Raw genomic sequence first — 20713 nt, 5'->3', positions numbered from 1 at the left:
TTTGAAATATGTTTCCTAGAACATGATCAGGAAGCACTGAAAACATTCTTTGACATGACTGACAAACACCACGTTTATAGCCAAGCCTGGTTTATGCACTAGTAGAAAATTTAGTGAAATGACACGCAGAGTGGAACTTCCTCAGTAACTGATTTAATAAATATTGTCAGCATCCATAGACATTGCTGTAGTGTTACTTTATGACATGCAATGATGAGGGTTCATTATGGAGTTGCTCTTTTAAATTCAAACTTCATTTCTAGGACTATATCATAAGTACAATTATTTCTCAGGAATTGTTTCCTCCTTTTGGTTGGAAGAGAGATTTTCTTGATGTTTTGATACCAATACTTAAGGTATACAGCTCTGATCACTTTTAAAATAATATTCCATTTGTGGAATTCTAAGATCTAACTGGATGGCAGAAGAGAGCAGTCTCTCCTCTGATTTCCAAGCAGCGAGAATTGGGTGGAGCTCTGAATCCTCGCTGTTCGCTGTTGAGAGGAAAAAGAGCCCACCAGATCTGCAGTGTTATTAAACCGGATAGCAGTGAGTCAGGGCCATCAGGGCCTTGAAAGATTTCTCTCTAAGGGAGAGCTACCCAACCTCTCCAAATCAAACACTTGTCTTGTAAAATGACATCTGTAATGGGACTAGGCTGGTGCTCCTGTTCCACTAACTGACCCTGTAGTAGCGCAGTGACTTGAGATTGTAATTTGTTTCAAGTCAATGAATGGTGTCCTGTTCTTCTACGTCAATCGCTTCCTTAAAAACTTCATTTCAGGCAAATAGACCTCAAATGCAGCCTTAATAATGATTTTGTTTACTAAACTTCCAATTCTCTAAATCCTCTTTGGTCAGGGTTTTAGGACATGGTAAGAATCTTCGTTCAAATATGTATGAGTGTCAATGAGTGATGTCATCCTCCCTGGTGAGAACTGGCAGCTAGGAGAGCAATGTGAAAGGAGTCAGTCGGCCATATTTACCAAGTACCTTTCTTATAAGAATCTGTAAATTGGAAATGTGGGATCTGGAAAAAGAAAAGTAAAAAGCTCAAAACCCACTCTTTCAAAGAGAATAGGATATATACATTAGAATCATGTCAAGCTGCACATTGAGTTTTTGTGCTTTTATCTTATCTCCACTTTCTCACTCAGCGCTTGGCATGTAGGAGGTTCTCGATATTTATTGAATAAATTGGCCTACACTCCTTCTCTCCCTCCCATCCTCATTTATTAGCGTGTGACTGTGTGTATATGTGTGTGTGTGTTTACACACATGTGGAGCAAGTGCCAAGATCAACCCATTTATTGGCTGTTTGTTTAATGTTCATCAAAGAAAGTGAGATGAAATCATGACGAAAAGATTTTTCTCTTTCTTCCCTTCTGGCTTGAGAAGAACTTGGGTTGGAAACTACAAGTTCAAATAGTGTTGTCTCTGATTCCCCACCAGTTCCTCTGTGAAGGGGCATTTTCAAAGCTCCACACAAGAAGCCCTGGACAAGATTGAAGCTATTCACTGGGAATGAGTTCGAGAAAAAAATAAGTGTAGGGAACTGAAACATATGCTCTGTTATTTGCAGAACATAAATGTAAAATATGCCCTAGGGAGCTGAAGTGTAGAGAAGCAAAGCACAGAAATTAAACTGTTCTAATGCCATCCATCCCAAATTGCTGTATGGAGCCTGGTGATGACTTCTCAAAAAGGCTGTGGTGGTCCCCACACTCTGGAAGTTATTTATTATGCAAAATATGAATCAAGAAACTCTGTTATCATATCAAATAAAAGGCTGTCAGGGTAGCAGGTGGAGTTTGGGGGAGAGTATATTTTTTCTTTAATCAGCGATAACTAGTGAATGACATATTGAAAATGCATTCTTCTTTAGGGAACCACAGGTATAAAGATTTCCCACAAAGCTTTTCATTCTTCATAAGATATAACTTGCCACCAACACTACCATTCCCCAGGATCCTTGCCTCTGTGTTTGACTATCTTCAGTCTCCACGTACAATTTACACGCTTGGGTAGAGGGAGGGAGGTATGTTCGAAGGATAATCGTACAATTTCTGATTAAAGGAAAGATGAAATAGGTTAAAGCTCCTGAAGATCCTGTAGATTCAGGTTGAAATTATGAGTATTATGAATAATGTTTCAAGCTAAACATAGGGAATTAAGCTAACTTGAAAGCGGCTCTACAAAGTTGATACACATATTTATTCTGATGTGGTCTGGGAGTTGACCATCAGGCCCTCATGATCTAGAGAAGAAAGCATGTCTCAGAGTCTGGCTTTTTTTTTTTACTCAGAATTTTGAACCCTGTTCATTCATTCGTTCATACAGTCATGATTTTTTTTTGAGTGCCTACTCTATGCCATGCATTGTGCTACATATTATTGATGTAATAAGCCGTTATTGCTATTTTTTTACACACTGTATGATTTCAATTATTTGAAAGTTTAGAAAAGGCAAACTAGTCAACATGTCAGAAAGCAAATAAGTGATCATTTGAGCTGGCAATCGAAGAATTGATTCCACAGGGCACAAAGGAAACTTTGTGGCATGGAAATGTTTTCTATCTTGATTCTTAGGGTGGTGACATGAAAGTATACATTTGTCAAGAACTTCTCAATTTGTACACTCAAAATGGGTACATTTTATTCCAAGTGAAATATACTTCAATAAAAGAAAAAATAGGAAAAGGAAAATGGGAGCACAGTTAAGTTATTCTTTTGAGTTAACTGCCTAAAAGGGCATTATTGCTTGATGATAGTCACCTGTGCTTCTGTATCTAAAGAATAGGAACTGAATGTCTTTGTTATCATAATGGCCTCGATAGTCTGAAAGGGAGGCAACAGAGAGAAAGTGCTATGTCAAACTAAGAGAGAATACAAAATACCTAAGGCGTGTATTCAGATTGACATCCACACACTGAATACCTTGTGTATTACAACTTCTGCTCAAGCAGCAGGAAAGGATGTCATGGAGGCCACTTCATTTGTCAACTACATTTAAGGAAGAATGGTCAATGAAAGGAGGAGCCTGATCAGAGGCCCCTAAGGATGGCAATTATAGTTCTGCTACTGTTGACATTAAGGTCCAGAATATAAATGAATACCCTTGCTGAAAAGCTGTATTTAAATATGCCCTATTCTTAGTGCTAGTGAAAGATCCTGATGATAACTAACATGTTACTGAATAATGCTCATAAATGTGAATCACAAATAACTTGTTTTGCAATAAGTGTTGCTTTCCTTGATTCTATAGCAGCTAACAGGCACCTAGAAGGATATCAGAAAAAGCCTCCCATCTCTGGATTTAAATTATCATCAGCAACCTGAAAGCTTTCTGTGCAATTACATTAGCTCTAATAACAGGAGAAAAGCTGAGAGCTGTATTATGCAAAGAATAGGAGAATGCCCTGAGATTTTATTTTGTAAAGATCTTACTGTGTCTCTATTTCATCTCTTTTTATAAACAAGAAGTTACAGCAAAGAGAATCTCTGGCCTCTCTAGACTCCTCTCTCTTGGCCAAAGGAAATATTTACTTCACAGCATTCAAGAGGAGAGAAGGGACATTTCAAATGCAGTGTCATGTGCCTTCCCTCCCTACGTGATATGACTTTACTGAAGTAAGGCTACTGAGTTTTTCTCAATTTAACATTGACATGAATATGGCTAAATCACCTTTAACCGTACCCCTTTCCAGCTTCTATTTGCAAGTATAGGGCTAAATAGTGGCTATACAACTACCTATAATGTTTCTAAGCTTATCCATGCTTTTTCTTTCTGTGGTTTTCTTGACAAAATGCAATACTCCATTGATTACCTCCCTAAAGTTACTTCAAGATGTACAATTTAGAAGACAATTTCATACCAGCCTCCAGCAAAATGTTCAATGGCTCAGCCATCATCCCAGATCCCTTTTCAGGAAATGAGCAGATACATTAATAAACTCTTATATTCTCAGATCTGTTTGATAGTGCCTGGTCTCAGGACACCCAATCTTTTAAGACAATTAAAAAATACCAGGAAGATTTTAAATAAAAAATTAACTTGAGTACACAGTTGAAGACTATGCCCCTCTTTATGTCACTTTACAAAACAGTGTTCCCTTTATCATCTTGTACTTTATAAACTTTTCCAGAATTTGGAATTCATGAATTTTTGTGAGAAGGTCCTTTTTTTTTGGTGGGGAAGATTGGCCCTGAGCTAACATCCATTGCCAATGTTCCTCTTTTTGTTGAGGAAGATTGTCACTGAGCTGACATCTGGGCCAATCTTCCCTCTATTTTATATGTGAGAGGCACCACAGCATGGCTTGATGAGTAGTGTGTAGGTCCACGCCTGGGATCCAAACCCATGAACCTCAGGCCACCAAAGCAGAGTATGTGAACTTAAGCACTATGCCACTGGGCCAGCCCTGAGCAGTTCCTGTTTTGAAAGCATCTGTAAGTTGCTCAACTGAGGTGCTTCAAGATAATTGGAAAATCTACAAATAACGTTTTTGCTTTTTCTGTTTTAGGGGTGAGTTTACTCATACCACATGGTGCCATCCCAGAGGAGAATTCTTGGGAGATTTATATGTCCATCAACCAAGGTGAACCCAGGTGAGAGACAGAGAAGGATGGCATATTAATAACATCCTAAATATGAAATGGAACTTCTGCGGAAAATCTGAAATTATTAAGATAATGGGACATGGAGGTGTGTAGATGAGACAGTGGGCTACTTGACTCTATAGAGGAAAAACCAGTCGCAAAACTATTGGCTAGAATGAAAACACGCACAGCTCCACATTTACAGGTAACCAACCTAAGTCACTGACATCGGGACAGCAGACACCACAGGTAAAACAGTGAACCAGTAGGAAGTCATAAGCAGCCCTCTCCATAAACACTGACTGCCTCACATAGTCTTCCTCTCAAAAGAAAAAAAAAAAAAAATCACCCCTGGAGGCACTCTTGGGTGCTAGGACTTATGCAAATGCAGAGAACCATTGACCTGTAACCTTTGAAGGTCAGCAGAAGACCTGCTATAAGCTGAGAGACAATTTCTTAGGCAGTTTTCCTCAATGTGAAAATATGGTCCACGCTTCAGTAGCTTTCAGGTCTGACAAATTTCAGCAGCATTAAATTCAATTACATGAACAAATACAAATCTTGTCGCATACTCTTTTAATGAAACTAGTTGGTTATTTTCTTAGCACAACTATAATATTTGTAGAAATGTTGCCTTCCTCCACACAAGATAAACCTAACTCCTCTTTAGAAAGCAATTTCTCTCATAAACTGGATATATACCTCTGGCATTTTCAGTTATAACATCTTGGTTATTTTAGAATAGATTTTTTGTTGTTAGAAAGAACACATGAAAGAAAAACACTGAAAGGAAAAACAGCCAGAGAAACAGATGGCTTGAACAGATTTTGATAGCTATCTCCATAAAAGGATTTGTTGGTGCCCAATGGTTTTTCACTTGCTGCTCTCCCCGGCCTGAGAGGAATGGAAGAAAAGGCTCTGCTAGTCGACTGTTGGAGTGTAAGCTGTACTATGTCGGGCTCTCGTGTTATTTCCTCAGTCCTGCAGAGCTAGATCCTTTACCTGTGCACTGAAAACATGCTAGTGTCTAAATATCTCCACTCAACAAATAGGGGAAACCAAGGCGCAGAGAGGTTTACAGAGTTTATTCAAGATCTCAGTTAAGCAGACAGAAAACTCGAGTTCTCTGGATAAGTCACCTCGTTTGTATCTCTTTCATTGATTTATATAAGAAACTGTACCTGTTTAAAATTGAAGTCATTGTCAATTACACATATGCTTGTAAATACAACATCCTGCAAAAATCAAGTTTGAGGCAGAATCCAGTTAACCTTGCATGAAAGCATGGCCTCCTGCAAAGCCCCACCTCTGCATAGTGTTCCCTTCATCATATTCAATCCACGGAGCCTGTGTTCAGCTCCTTCCTCCCAAACCCATCCCCACTGTCTTCCACCTCATTATTTGAAAGTTAACCTAGGGCTAGTTCATATTTTCAAAGGCACCTAATTTACAACTCACCTCAATCCCTCTCTCTTACTGAAAGCTTCTTCTTAGGAGGTCAGAGCTAGAATGTGCCGAAAGGCATCAAATACACAAGAACTTAAATAAAACAGCTCAAAAATTTGGGAAATATCACTTGCAACACCCTGCAATTGTAAAATAAGGAGAAATACATAAAAGCTCACCAGGGCCCGCAGACCTTGAACGACAGCTTTGGCCTGATGCGGTCCTCCCTTGCTAGCTTTCTAAGTTCCACGTTGACCCGTTTGGTTTATCCATCTGCATCTAGGGTGTGAGTTCATTACTGCTGTCTCGGAAGGTGGACAGAAACAGGAATAGCTCATTCAAGATTCAGATCTATGAGGTGTGCATTTTTCTATTAAACTAAGGATAAAATAAAATTGCAGGAAGCACACATTCCTTTTCCTGTTGCTGAAAACTTCCTAGATGTTCCTATCTCTTAAAGAAATGACCAGCCCCTGGGCTGCAGCCCATTTAGCTTCCTTGGCCATCCTCACTCCCTTTTGAAGAGCTCCAAACTACTTATAAAACCACTAAAAATAGCAAATACCTTTCAACTACTTTTTTAAATCTTGGGTGAATTATTTTCATCCCGGCCAGGAGGCTGCTTAGATCTGACTTCTTCAGCCTTTAATCCTGTGATTAATCAGGAGAAGGCCATTTCTGTAGCTATTTAGTGTCATCTTTTCTTTGTAAGGTCACTCAAAAACCCATTTTCATCTTATGCTGCCCCTATCTTCTTCTGAACTTGGGCTCAGAAGAAGGCCCTTCTTCCTCAAAGTCTGCAGAGCTGGAACAGCGCTGTTCTGTTTCTTTCATCTTTGCCTCTGGACCCATCACAATTCCCTCCCTTTTAGTTCATAGGTGTGAGAATTGAATTTTCTGACTCTCCATCACCTCCACACATAGAGAATTACAGTGGGATCTTCCAAACAACATCATTATGCTGTATTTAAATTGAAGTCTGTTCCATTTTCCTATTGATGATATATTTCTGTTGCTCCTTTCTGAGTTGCATCCCTGGGATAACAAGGAGATGATTTAGTGGAACTGTAACTGATATCACTGATCTAAATTCTGTACCAGATTCCCAAGGATATGGCTGTGTGGAATGAATCACAAACTCAGAACAATCCCCTGTATTCGAATCATCTCAGATGGTTATAGTTTGATATTTTGGTAAGTTTTAAGTGAGGTTGTTCATTGTCTGAATTGAAGGTACCCTGTCTCTTGGGGGAGATCCTACTTGCGTTCCTGGGAAGCCTCTAAGAGGATACTCTGCACTTTCTAGTAAGTGGAACGATGTCACTTTCCTTCCTCAATGGCCCTGCTCTGTCTACACTTTCAGACTTGAGCAACCATCTTAGTGAATCTTTTCCAACCTCCTCCTGTAATCTGGACCTTTAGTTTGTTATAATGCTTAGAAAATTATCTCTGTTTACTTTTTGTACATACGTATGTATTAAATAGTTTGCTGGAAGGGGACTTTGCATTCTTGGAAAAGCAGTAATTACTTACCTCTTTCAGTATAATTTGCAAAGTGCTCTCACATACATTTGAATCATTTAATCTCCACAGTAATATTCAAAAGAAGAGAATTTTGTACCAACTTTAAAGATGAGGAAAAACTCTAAAAAACTGAAAGTTCCAATAAGCCTTGCTTTCCAAGCGCATGTCGCTTACTGGCTGAGCTGGCATTTGATTTCAGGGCATCTGATTCCAATTCCAGTGCTCATAGATTAAAGGATACCACCTCTCTTTGATGTTGGAGACTTTAAGGATACAGCTTTCTGATGTTACTTTCCAACTCTTGGCCCCTGTAAAGAGGCATCCTCTGGAATGGCTCCATAGAAGCACTGAGAATTAGACAAGGCAGGAAGGTAGGATCAAGTTGAACATTTCTGAGAAGTCTGTGGGGGTGAATTTCTGTTGCTGCGTTATAGAGTGGAGAGAAGAAAGGCTGGCAACATGTCTCACCTCAGCGCCGAATCTCAGCGGACACGACGTTAGGAGACATTTGAGCTCAGTGGTTAAGAGAGGGAGCTCAGGCATCAGAGGCCGTGGGTTCAGATCTAAGCCTCACTGCTATTATCCATGTGACTTAGGTAAATTAGTGAAACTCTTTGTGACTCTGTGTCTTCATCTGAAAATAGTAGTAGGTACCTACCTCACAGGGATATGGCATGATGCACAGTGATACAGCAGTCTCAAAGATGATAAAACAAGAAAAGGAAATCTCATTGATACATTTATATTTGATAAAATAGTCTACCTACAGTATATCCTTTAATCTTTATATCAATCCTGTGTAGTAAGTAATAATAATATAATTAATCTAATTTTATAGATTTGGAAATTAAGACCAAGAAAAGTTAATAGATTTGCCTTAGGTTGTAGCAGGACTGAGTACCAAAGCAAAATTTTCTGACTAATAATGTATTTTTAGGCTACATCACACTGCCCACCTTAAGGCAGAATTAGGCATATTCTTGAGTCTGGTAAGACATGCTTGATGAGAGGCAGGGCTCATTTAATAATAGAAATACACCATGACACAGACAGAGAGGGGCCCAGAGTTGGGAAGACAACAACAACTTTGTAATTCAATGTGGAATTACATTGCACTCAAGGATTTCACAGGTAGCAATGGAAAAATAGAGAGCCCTTAATCTATTCTAAGGATAGACTCACAGAGCGGATGGTGGGGAGGGTGGCTTCCAAGAGATCTGACTTGAGCTGAGTCTAAAAGATCAGTAGAAATTAGCCCAACAAAGAGAGGCATAAGGGCTATAACTCAATGATTTCCAGCTCCAGGTTACCTTTTCCAGTATCTACATAGTATAAAGGCAGGAGGGAGTCTTTAAGAGTGGCTAAATCCAGACATTTTCCCCTGCTTTGAAGTCACTCGGATGTCAGAACATTGCCTTAAGCATCTTTCTTCCAGGCCTTTACACAGACAGAGCAAAGAGTTAGGTTTCATGCCCTGCTCCATTCACAAAATAGAGGATGCTTAATGATGTCACAGGGACAGAAAGGCAATGGCCTGAACTTGGGGCTGCCAGAAGTATTTGTTGATGAGAAGCCCTCCCATGGATCAAGGGTATTTCAGCAGCTAGCTCAGTGCCAAACGTGGCCTCCTTTATCACAGGCCCCTGGGAGCACAGAAAACCATCACTAATCATTCTCAAAAAGCCTGTCTCTTTTCGTAAAGTTTAATTTGAAAGAGTTCGAGTCTTTTCTTTTTTTTTTTAACATTTTGTCAGGAACATTTTGGGGGAAAAAATTTTTATCCTCTCCAAGCAGGTTTTGATAATATTTTATAGAATTAAATTAAGGTATTTAAACAAGAAAATTAAAAGAATCAATTATTTCTGCCACATAGATAACAATAAGAAAATGATACCAATGTAGCACAATCTTGCCACCACCCCTTTCTTTTTGCACCCTGATGCACCCTGTGGTCGGAGAGTAGAGCAATGGACCAGAAAATTATTATATTCAGCTTTCTTCTGAGAAGCAATAAAATGAGACCAAAGGCAAACATTCATTTCTTTTTCCAATTACATCATCATGTGCGTATTCCTGACCAAATGCTTCTAGTAGAATTGGAAATGTAAGTAATCTTATTGAAGAATTTACAAAAGGATACATATTTTGGAATTTGGGCTCAGCCCAGATGGGATATTTCAACCACTTTTTTACATTTTTTTTTTTTTTTTTTTTGCTATCAAATGGTATGGTCTGCCCAGTGGGTGCAACTGTCTTGGGGTGAGGATTAGGAAGGTAGACATGGTGGTGTTATGAAACATTAACTTTTTTCAGGGTACCTTGATGACACTATGGGTTTAATAGCAAGGCATGAAATAAGAGCAAATACAAGAGTAGGAAGACAGAAAAAGTAGCTCTGGGAAATGGAAGAGAGATGACAGTGTTTCTTTCCCAGTAATGGGCTCACAGTTAAGCACTGCAGTGTAGGCTACTCCTGTGGAATGGCTTCCTATGGCTTTTCTTTCGTGGTAGCCAGAACAAAACACACAAAAACAAAATTATACATACACACATATACACACGCTTCCTCCCGTGTCATGCCTAACAGAGGATATAAGCACTCAGAAATGTCCTTAGACTGTTTGAGAGGACTTCATTTCTAGAAGAGTGAAAAAGAAAACATGGATCTGTATGACCATTCTACTTGTAAAAATAGAGCTTTAATTAAATGAATCTGTTTGTAGTAAACTACTCTTTATATTAAAGCAGACATTTGAGGCCATTCTAAGACCTTTCATCCCAGTAAAATAGGAACCTGCACACACTATTCTTGGAACCTCTAAAAGCTCTGGTTTCTCCACAGGTAAGAAACCTCTGCCACCAAGCGACTGCAGTTAGTGTATGACCCAGTCAAAACCTTGCCTCTTGAGCTCAGAATAAGAGCACTTGCCTTTGGCACTACCCTGACATCAGGTGACTGGTCAGGACATTGCCGCAATGGAGGAAACCTCATTTAGACCATCTAGGTTGATTTGTATCTCTGTTCACCTTCTCCAGCTTGGAGGACTCACCTGATAGGTTGTGTCTCAAGCCACCCCCCAGCTCAGGCAAAAAACACTGTTCCTTCTTACTGAAAAAAAGATGTGAACTTCTGGAATAGTTTTCAGTTGATATTATGTGCTCACTTCAGTCAATGACTATTAAGGGTCAAATGTATTCAGTACTGGGGATCAAGAAAAATAAGATCCTTTATATATAAGGAGTTTATTTCTGGTGGGGGTGTTGGTTGGAGGATGGAGGTTGTTTATATGTAGCAGGATGATGTTTGGGGCACAGTGGACATTTTCCGTATTCCTGAAATTGACAAAGTTAAGAGCTGATTTATACAAAAAAAAAAAAAAGAACTAAGCACCCCAACATTCTAATTTCAGAGATTTGCCAGCTACAATGCAAGCCTAATTTTCCCATCTCCCTGCAGAACCTGCTGAACAGCATCATTTCTTAAGAATAGGCACTCCCACACCCCAACTCACTCATACACCATGCCCTCTCCTCCCTCCCTATTGATAAAAGAACAAGACTTGAAGAGCAAAAAGAAGAAGTCATGTTTTGGAACAGTATAGGTATCGAAAATGGCTGTCCCTGCCTTTGGCAAAGCCAAAGAGCATAGCCCCAGGAGAATTACTCATTAAATGTGGGTCATCTGCAGGAAGTAGACACTGATACCTGATTTTCTCATTGTTTATCATTTGGTTGAATTGTGCCATGCTACCAAGGGATGGAAAAAGCAGTTTTTGGAAGAGAGGGCATCCACTAATGCCAAGGAGAGGGGGCAAAAAGCACTTCCGTAATTGCCAGGTCCCCATATTTCCAAGAGGTAAAGAAGATGACCCCGGCCAGGAGCTGGGAACTAGACAGTGTAAGTGAGATTGAAAATAGCTTTTCCAGGGGCCACTTCAATGTGAGGCAAAGAGGCTCAGACAACAGGATCAAAATGCTGCCAGCTGGGGGCCAGTTGGCAGATGTAACGGAAACCCACAAGGAACTACAGATGCTTAGAGGCAACTGTTTGCAATCCAGTCACCTGGACTCTGTCAGTGAGGCCTTTTGGAGTCACTACTCATCTATACTGAATCCATCAAGGATTATCTTAACCTCTTAAGTCATCCAAGAAAAATATCATCACCTTGCCACAGATAGTTAACTGAGGAGATGGTGTCCCTTCTCCTTCCTTTCTACCACAATGCCATAGGGATAAGCCCATGAAGTAGGGAATAGATGAGGGAGCAGACAACCTATTCATTCCTCTCCAGACCAAGCATCTAGAGCCTTGTGTGTGTATGTGCAAGCGTGCATGAGTGTGTATGCACACGTGTGTTTATATGCATGGCTACTGGGGGTGGGGGTGGAATTTTGAATCAGATGTAAAACAAAAGTTTTAAAATTAACAAAAATGAGTCCTCAAAACTAAATCAAACTATTTTAATAACTAGATGTTACTGAAAAGTTGTAGAATCAAAATGAAATGTCTTCAAGGGACCCTGCTACCAGGGGCGGTTCCACTAAGCACAATTGTTAGCAGTTACTAGGAGAGCTAGAACCGCTTACCATAACAGACGAAGCCCTGAAAGCAAACCCGATTACTCAAATGAATGATGATACTACAGTGTGATACACGTGGTGACAGAGATACACAGATGCTAACCAGGAGTGAAGGGAGGAGCCCTGTCTAAAGGTGCAGGGGAGGTTACAGAGAGAAAGTGACAATTGACTTAAACACTGAAAGACAGAGAGCAAAAGGCATTCTAGTTGAAGGGAATAGAATATGCAAATGCGCAGAGGTATAAATAGCGTCACATATTTTGGAACTAAGCAAATCAGAACAAAATATGAAAGGAAGAGTGACAAGGAATGAGGCTAAAAAAATAAGGACTAGACCATGTAGAGTGTTATTTGCTGCCGAGGGGAAACTGAAATTTACCTGGTGGGTAGGGATTAATGAGGTTTAAGATTTGGGAGGCCTGGTCATATTTGCATTATAGATATATTTTCTTCTGCTTCATTTGCACTGCCCCTGCCCAAGTTCAATTCTTCATTATACCAGCACCCTCCTTGTGAGCACATTTTGCCTAGCACAATTATGAAGAACGCTCCTTTTCATCCTCAAAAGTATCTATATTTGGACGATAAATTATAGTTACTCTACTTTTGTGTGTCCTTGTCTCTAGTTGGGAACATTTTGCATTCTTTCTCTAATCCCCACATTGCTGTCAGTGGGGAGTTTTGAGAGAGACTTGGGGAGGAATTCGGCAAGATCTGGTGCGTGTGTGCCTGCGTGTGTGTGTTAATGTGGGGTGAAAGAGATGAAGGAGTTGAAGATAATTCCCAGAATTCTGGCTGGGGAATTGATGATTAATTAGTAGAGAGAGATATGCCATCTGAAGGTCACCTGAGAGTTTGTGATATTAGATGCCCTGGGAGAAACTTTGGAATTCCTTCCAGGAAATAAACACAGCTCTTTGACTTAGAAGAAAAGGGATAGGAAGAAAACTGATTAAAGAATAAATAGATACAAGGCAAAAATAATATTTATAACCAAGAAAAAATACAACTACTGAATCGAAATCCCATGTCGAGCTTTTGGTTAGAGAACGTGACAGGAGTACTACTTACAGCAAAGTGTCACCATGTTGGGCAAAGACTATGCTTGCCCGCTTTGTGCAGGGTGAAATCTTCCACCTTCCTTTGTTTTCTTTGCCTTCCTAACTAGGCAAGAATCTGCCAATTCTGGAACTCGTTGAAGTGAACTAATAATGTATATAACTTGTCAGAAAAGTACTGCAGACTTAGTCGTTGGCATCACCTGAGAAATAATTATCAGAAATGAGTGAGGAGAACACAGGGATTCAGAAGGCCCGAGTTTCAGTCTCCCTTGCCATGTACAGCCTTTGAGCAAGTCATTTTCTTTCTCTAGGCCTCAATTTTATCATCTATAAATTTTGTATATTACTAACTGCATTCAGGATTTTGGTGAGGACAATAAAATGACTTCATATATGAGAATTCCTGTGTAAACTATAAAGTGCCATATAAATGCTACACTTTGAGGTTATTTTCTTTTGTCTACAAGTTCTCTATAGTCCGTGGAATTTGCTTTTTGTGCCAATGATGCTGGGCTCTTCCCTTTTGACCGCTATCACGTTCCTAGACTTAGAGGAAAGATTGATTCGGTGACGGCAAACATATTAACTGTTTACTGTAGAATCAGGAGCTGCGCGAAGATACAAAGCACACCCTGCGACAATTCCTTCAGGTCTGCTTCTATTTCTCCTGACATTCTGGCCTATGATTTATGCTTTGGGGTTGTATTTATGGGTCCAAACAAAGGCTGGTGTTTAGATTAGGAGATCAATGACCAGTCAAGCTAGGCAGCTGGTTTATGCTGCTTTGAACAAGCTTTGTCCCTGTCCACTTTGCCAGGCTTTCCTTGCTAAATAGTGATGGGTAGAAATGAACAAATTGTCCCTGTCACCATTTCTGTTCAGTGGTCAGTCATGGATTTGAATCCAGTTTGTTGCTTTAAGTGAGTTTTAGAAATTTTTATTGGAAGAATCAAATTGATGGCACATCCCTTTCAGGAGATGTAGCATTAACTCTGTAATAGGCAGAGGGAACTGCTGAGGAGGAAAAGTGCTTCCTAAGTAACACACAAAGGGGCTCTTTCTGCTGGTGCAGGGGAGTAAATTGCTGCCATTTGGGGAACTATTCATTCTTTCAGGCTACCAGTGCCATGCAGTGTAATAAAAGGGGCAATTTATCACAGGGAATCTTAATGGCCTAGAAGGGTTAATTCACCTTTAGCTAAAGATTGTGCTCTTTTCCACAGTCAAATCACAATGGTTTCTTCACAAAGGCATTTAGGTTAGAATGTATTGCTATTACCCCTAAAAAGTGAGGAAGGGAAGAGAAAAATAGTGAAAGAAAAAGGGGAAAGGAAAAATTGGGGATGAGGAGGGAGAATTCTCACATTGTCATTTTATGATCTGCCTTTTTTGGAATGGAGAATTTCCCCGTACCACACTCTTTACCGTCCCTTCCACCTCACACTCCCTTGGTCCACAAACAAACATGTATAAGTAAAAATTGCCCTCATTTTAATCAACGTACATTTCAAGCCCATGTGAGCTCACAATGTGAAGTGATTAGAGTGGTCCAGAGGGGTCTTTAATTAAAGATGCCATTAAGGAGATAATAATGGCTTGTGAATGTTGTTAATGGATCGGAATGGAAGGTGTACCTTAATTCAATAAGAGGAACGTCATTGGTTCATGGGTTTGATTGCGCATTGTAAAGGAACACCACATACTGTAATTCTTTTTATTTGTATGTGACATCTCTTTTATTGCTCATGCTGGAAGTTGAAATAACCTGTCCTATTAAGATATTTAATATAGATCATCCTTTTCACTTCACTTAGTTATAACCCAATAAAAATGCTGGGAGAAGACACCAGCCCACGCTGAGGCTGCCCCCGTGCTCTCTAAAACAATCCGCACAGCCCTTTGCAAACCTGGGTGATCAACCTCGGAACTCCCCTGGTTATAATCTTTAAGACAAACCGTAGTAACTTCCCAGGACTCTATAAAGTTGTGTGAGGATGTGTAGCTTCACTCTGGACATCGGAAGGAGGTGCTGGCAGTTGAAACAATGAAGATAACGCAAAGGTGAAGCAACACCTTGATTCAATGTTGCGGCGTCTGGGAGACAACAGTGGCTCAGGAGGCAGGAGCAGAGGGGTCTCTAGGTTCTAACTTGAAAGTCATGAGAAGTCTTGGTGGTAGAAGAATGCCCCTGCCCACAAGATGTCCACATCCTAATCCCTGGAACCTCTGAATATGTTACCTTACGTGGCAAATGCGACTTTGCAGATGTCCTTAAAGTTAAGGATCTTGAGAAGGAGACATTTTCCCGGATTAGGCAGGTGAGCCCATGTAAGGGTCCTTATAAGAGGAAGGCAGGAGTATCAGAGTCAGATACAGAGATCTGAAGATGCTGCACTGCTGACTCACAGATAAAAGGGGGGCCTCCAGCCAAGGAATGCGAGCGGCCTGTAGAAGTTGGAAAAGGCAAGGAAATTGGATTCTCCCCTACACTCTCCAGAAGGAACACAGCCCTGCTGACACCTGCATTTTAGCTCACTGAGACTTCTGACCTATAGATCTCTAAGATAATAAATTTGCGCTGTTTTAAGCCATCAAGTCTGAGCTACAGCAATAATAGGTAACTATGGTAGTCCCCACTTATCTGTGGTTCCACTTTCTAGCATTTCAGTTACCCTCGGTCAACCGTATTCTGAAAATATTAAATGGAAAATTCCAGAAATAAACAATTTATAAGTTTTAATTTGCACACCGTTTTAAGCAGCATGGTAAAATCTTGCATCATCCTGCCTCCATCCCACTCGGGACTGTGAATCACCCCTTTGTCCAGTGTATCCAGGCTGTATAACTACCCACCCGTTAGTCGTTTAGTAGCTGTCTCCATTATCAGATCGCCTGTCAAGGTATCACAGTGCTTGTGTTCAAGTAACTCTTATTTAATAATGACCCCAAAGCGCAAGAGTAGTGTTGCTGGCAATTCAGATATGCCAAAGAGAGCCCTAAAGTGTTTCCTTTAAGTGAAAAGGTGAAAGTTCTCAACTTAATAAGGAAAGAAAAAACTCGTATGCTGAGGTTGCTAAGATCTACTGTAACTTTTATACAGTATGTTGTTATAACTGCTATGTTTTATTATTGTTGTTAATCTCTTACTGTACCTAGTTTATAAATAAACTTTATCGGTATGATGTATAAGAAAAAACACAGTATATATAGGATTTGGTACTGTCCACGGTTTCAGGCATCCACTGGGGGTCTTGAAATATATCCCCCGCAGAAAAGGGGGGACTACTGTAATTCAAGCCTCTATTATGACCACTCTATGTACCTCAAGGCCCTACTTTCCTAAGGCTTTCTCTAGTGTCTATGAATACAATCTTAGCAACTCTCATTCCGACATTTCACCTTAGAAATTCCAGTTTTGGAGAATGTCTCCAGGAAACGTCTGTGCCTTCCACTACCCACCCCTCCACACACACCCCACAGCAACCAACACTAACAGGACAGGAGATTCTAGTCCACACTCTGTCACATGTGAGGTGTGACTTTGACCGTGTCACTCCACCTCACACCATGACCTTCTATTTCCTCATCTGCACAACTATGGTATTGGGCCTGATTACTCCTAGGTCTTTCTTCAGCCTAAAATAAAATGATCCTAGGAATAAAACTCAGGTTTCCTCCAGAGAAGGCTGTCTTGCCCTATTCAAAACATAAATGAATAAATAACTTAGTTGATATAAAAAACGTCACAGCAGCATGCCCGGCAGATCCAATCTCCTCCCTCTCCCCTCACTTTCTTTCACTCGAAAGCACCTTCAGTGAGCCATCATTCCACTGCTCCTAGGAAATAAGCTAAAGGCAAGCTGACAAGGCATGAAAGATGAGGCTTAAATTGTGTCTATGAACTGGTGATTTACACATGATTTGTGATTCCTTGAGTCTATTAATTGGTAAACACCCTATGAATGTGTGTGTAAACTAAAGCCGCTTAACATATGCAAACAGTTTAATCTCTCAGTGTGGTGTTGCTCAGATTTCAGCAAAGTCAAAAACTCATTCCAGTGTGGATGTAATTCGCCTCCCACCTCAACCCGCCTTGTGCCATCTCCCTTTCTGTGATCCTATTCCAGATAATACCGTGTGGGTGACCCAGATCTTTAAACCCTTTAATAGTAGAGCCATATGCTTCTATCTTCAGTGAATTGGGCTTGTTGCTTGTTGTAATCCACTGTTCTCACCGCTCCTTTCTCTGCCCCAAATAATGGGATGTAACGGCTTGACGAGCTATAACATTATTTCCAGTTACTGCTAATTAACCCCCCAACCTGACATCCTTGCTTACTAATATACATGCTACTTAAAGAAAGAGGACGTAGGAACAGTCCCTGTGCAGTTGAATTTTCAATCATAGTAGCATCATCCAAGGTCTTAATATTGAGCATTTAAACTTGACCAGCATCCAAGTTCCATTTCGGAAACCTACCCTATCTATATTTGATAGACCACCAATCCCCCATGGCATGAGGTGTTGCTTTGGATATTTTCTCAAGAACTACACAACTTTTCTCAAATGTTCATGCCAGGCATACCTTGCAGGTAGGGAATGCAGGTAAAAAGGGCAGGTTCCTGGGCCCTATCCCAGAAATACTGATTCAGAATCTTCATCAGTGGTGTCCAGGGATATAATATTAAGTAAGTTGCCTGAGGAATTGTGAACCACATTACAGTTTTACAACCACTTAAAGACTAAAGGAGAAATCTATTGTGATAAAGAGAAGATTTTGTTCAACTTCTTTTTCCTCTATTCTGTTCCTCATCCCCTATTATCCCTTTCCAGAAATCTCTTTTCTTAAGTCATACATAGTGGTTACACGGTTAAAGCCCTCAGGAGACCTAGTCACGATGTTGAGGTTGACTGATGAGCCAAGCTAGCTTTAAAGGGCCCATCTCTGCTGGAGATTCTGTGATGTTATCTTCCTGGGCCTGATCTGAAAGATCTGGTTAGAGCTGGAGAGTGAGACGAGTATTTGACTCAAGTAAAACAACAGGAATAATAAGCCCCAAACCTTGATTTTTATCTACAGCAATGTTAGCACTCTAGGTCAATATATGAGAGTTCTAACGAAAAGAGAAAAGGAGACTAATAATAGTTAAAGCTATGTATCTTCTTGGGTAGAAAACTGTGGGAGGTTGGAGCTACCTTGAATTCTGAGCTCTAATTTTAAGACTAAGTACAGTTTCCATCTATCTGCCTTTTATGTTTATTCCATTAAAATATGATTTAATTATGTATCGACCCAGGGTCTGGCGTAGTAAAACTATCATTACTCTACTGCCTGCATTCCTGAGTGCTACTCTGGGTAAAGGTGATCAAACCTACATTAATCTATAATACAGACCATACGGAGGAAAGGAGGGAACAATAATTACCCAGCGCAGCATGACAGACAACAACATTGAAAATCTCATCTCGAAATATGGAGCTGGTTGTTTTGCTTGAAGAGAGTGACACGTTACAAGTCTAGAATCAGGTCAAGAAATATTGAAAGCAAAAGCGAAATGTGCACAGATACACTCCAGTGCTGCCGGGGTTAGCAGCTGCCGCCTCGTAACTGACCTTGATCACTGTGACCTTCTGTTGGCATTGGGCTGCAGACGGGGGCTACAGAATGCTAGTTACCACGTGGCCAGGTTTGGACCAGCACCTCATCCCCACCAGCTGCAGCACCTCCGTCACCCTCCACCACACATTTTATACAGTAGTCAGTGACCCCACGGTTTTTGTTATAAGAATTCTGGAAAAATTCTTCCTAAGCCTCTATCTTCATTCATTCATTCAAAAAATTTATTTTTCTGAACACAATTTCAAACTTAAGGAAAAGTTGCAAGATTAGTATAAAGAATTCCCAGCTATCCCACACCCAGATTCACAAATATTATTTTATTGCATTTGATGTATTCTACTCTTTCTTCTCTCTCTCCATATGTGCATGTGTGTGTATATATATATGTATATATACATACAAATAAATAAAACACATATATATATACACACACATGTATTTTTTAACCATTGTCAACAAGATATCCCTTTGCCCCTAGTTATTTCAGTGTGTATCCTAAAAACAAGTTATCTTACATAACCACAGAAGTATCAAAATCAGGAAATTAACATTGATACAATACTATTATCTACTCCACAGACTTTATTCATGTATCACCTATTATGCAACTAATGTCCTTTACACCAAATGAAAATTCAATGCATCCATTACATTCTATTGTCATGTGTCTTTAGTCTCCTTTAATCTGGAATAGTTCCTGTGTCTGTTTCTATATCATTACATTAACAGTTTTTAAGAGTGTAGATCAGTTATTTTACAGAATGTCACTCAGTTTGGGCTTGTCTGATATGTCCTTATGATTAGATGCAGGTTATATACTATTGGCAGGAATGTTACAGAAGTGATGCTGAGTTCTTTTCACTGTGTCTTACCCGGAGGTATATTCTATTGATTCATCCCATTACTGACAACATTAGCTTTGATAACTTGGGTTAGGTGGTGTCTGCCAAGATTTTCCACTATAAAGTAATATTTTACCCTTTGTAATTAATAAGTATCTTGTGGGAAGATACTTTGAAACCCTTCGAATAGTTCCTTATTATTCTTCAAACTCCCACCAAGTAGGTTAGCATCCATTCCTAATTGTTTACTAAATCAAATGTTAATATGGTTGGTTTCCAAATGATGATTTTCTACATTTATTAGATGGCTTTCTATTGTATGGAAGAGTTTCCCCTTTCCATGCATTCGTTCATTTACATCCATATATTCAACAGGTTCTTACGTTAGCCAGTGGGTTGTTATCCTTTACTACCATTATTTACTTTGTTTTGATGCTCAAAACATTCCAGATTTGACCACTTGGGGCCACTTCAAGCTGGCTCCTATCCATTTCAACAAATACCATTGAGTGCTTACAACCAGCATATATCAGGCACTGCAGACACAACAATCAACAAATAAACCAAAAAAATCCCTGGCCTTATACAGCTTACATTCTAGTTTGTGGAAGACAAAAGACTAATTACATAAGTAAAGAAATGGTGTAGTGTATTAAAGGGCAATGAGTGTTGTGGAGAAAAGCAAAAGCAAAGATAAGCCTTTGTTGGAGGGAATGTTGCAGTTCCGTTGCTCAGGGACGGTCAGCGAGCACCTGGCCAGTAGGCGTCACTTGAGCAAAGACCTGAGGGCGTGAGGGAGCTAGCTGACCATGGAGATGTCTGAAGGAAGGCTCTTCCATGCAGCACTGAGCAGCAGGAACAGTTGCACTCGCTTGAGGTGGGAACAAGTGGGCATTTTTAGTGGGATTCCTCTGGTTGCTGAATTGAGGACAGGCTGCAGGAGGTGGGGATGAGAACATTGCCAAGGAACCTAAAAACCCATAATGCTCATCCCTAAGGCATGGAAAATTTTGTCGAAGTGTATATTAATATAATTATAT

At 40.0% G+C, this 20713-nt stretch overlaps 1 protein-coding gene across 9 annotated transcripts in view; it reads left to right on the top strand.

Moving 5' to 3' along the window:
• Window positions 1-20713, top strand: part of UNC5D (unc-5 netrin receptor D) — a 490573-nt gene that overhangs the window by 422059 nt on the left and 47801 nt on the right. For all 9 annotated transcript variants that reach the window (XM_023630502.2, XM_023630501.2, XM_070253543.1 and 6 more), the window contains one exon: window positions 4523-4607. In XM_023630502.2, the coding sequence (XP_023486270.2) occupies window positions 4523-4607 (85 nt within the window). The remainder of the gene's footprint in view (window positions 1-4522; window positions 4608-20713) is intronic.

This window comes from Equus caballus, chromosome 27 (assembly GCF_041296265.1).
Source record: "Equus caballus isolate H_3958 breed thoroughbred chromosome 27, TB-T2T, whole genome shotgun sequence".
In the NCBI taxonomy this organism is placed as follows: domain Eukaryota; kingdom Metazoa; phylum Chordata; class Mammalia; order Perissodactyla; family Equidae; genus Equus; species Equus caballus.
This window is presented reverse-complemented; position numbering and strand designations above follow the sequence as displayed.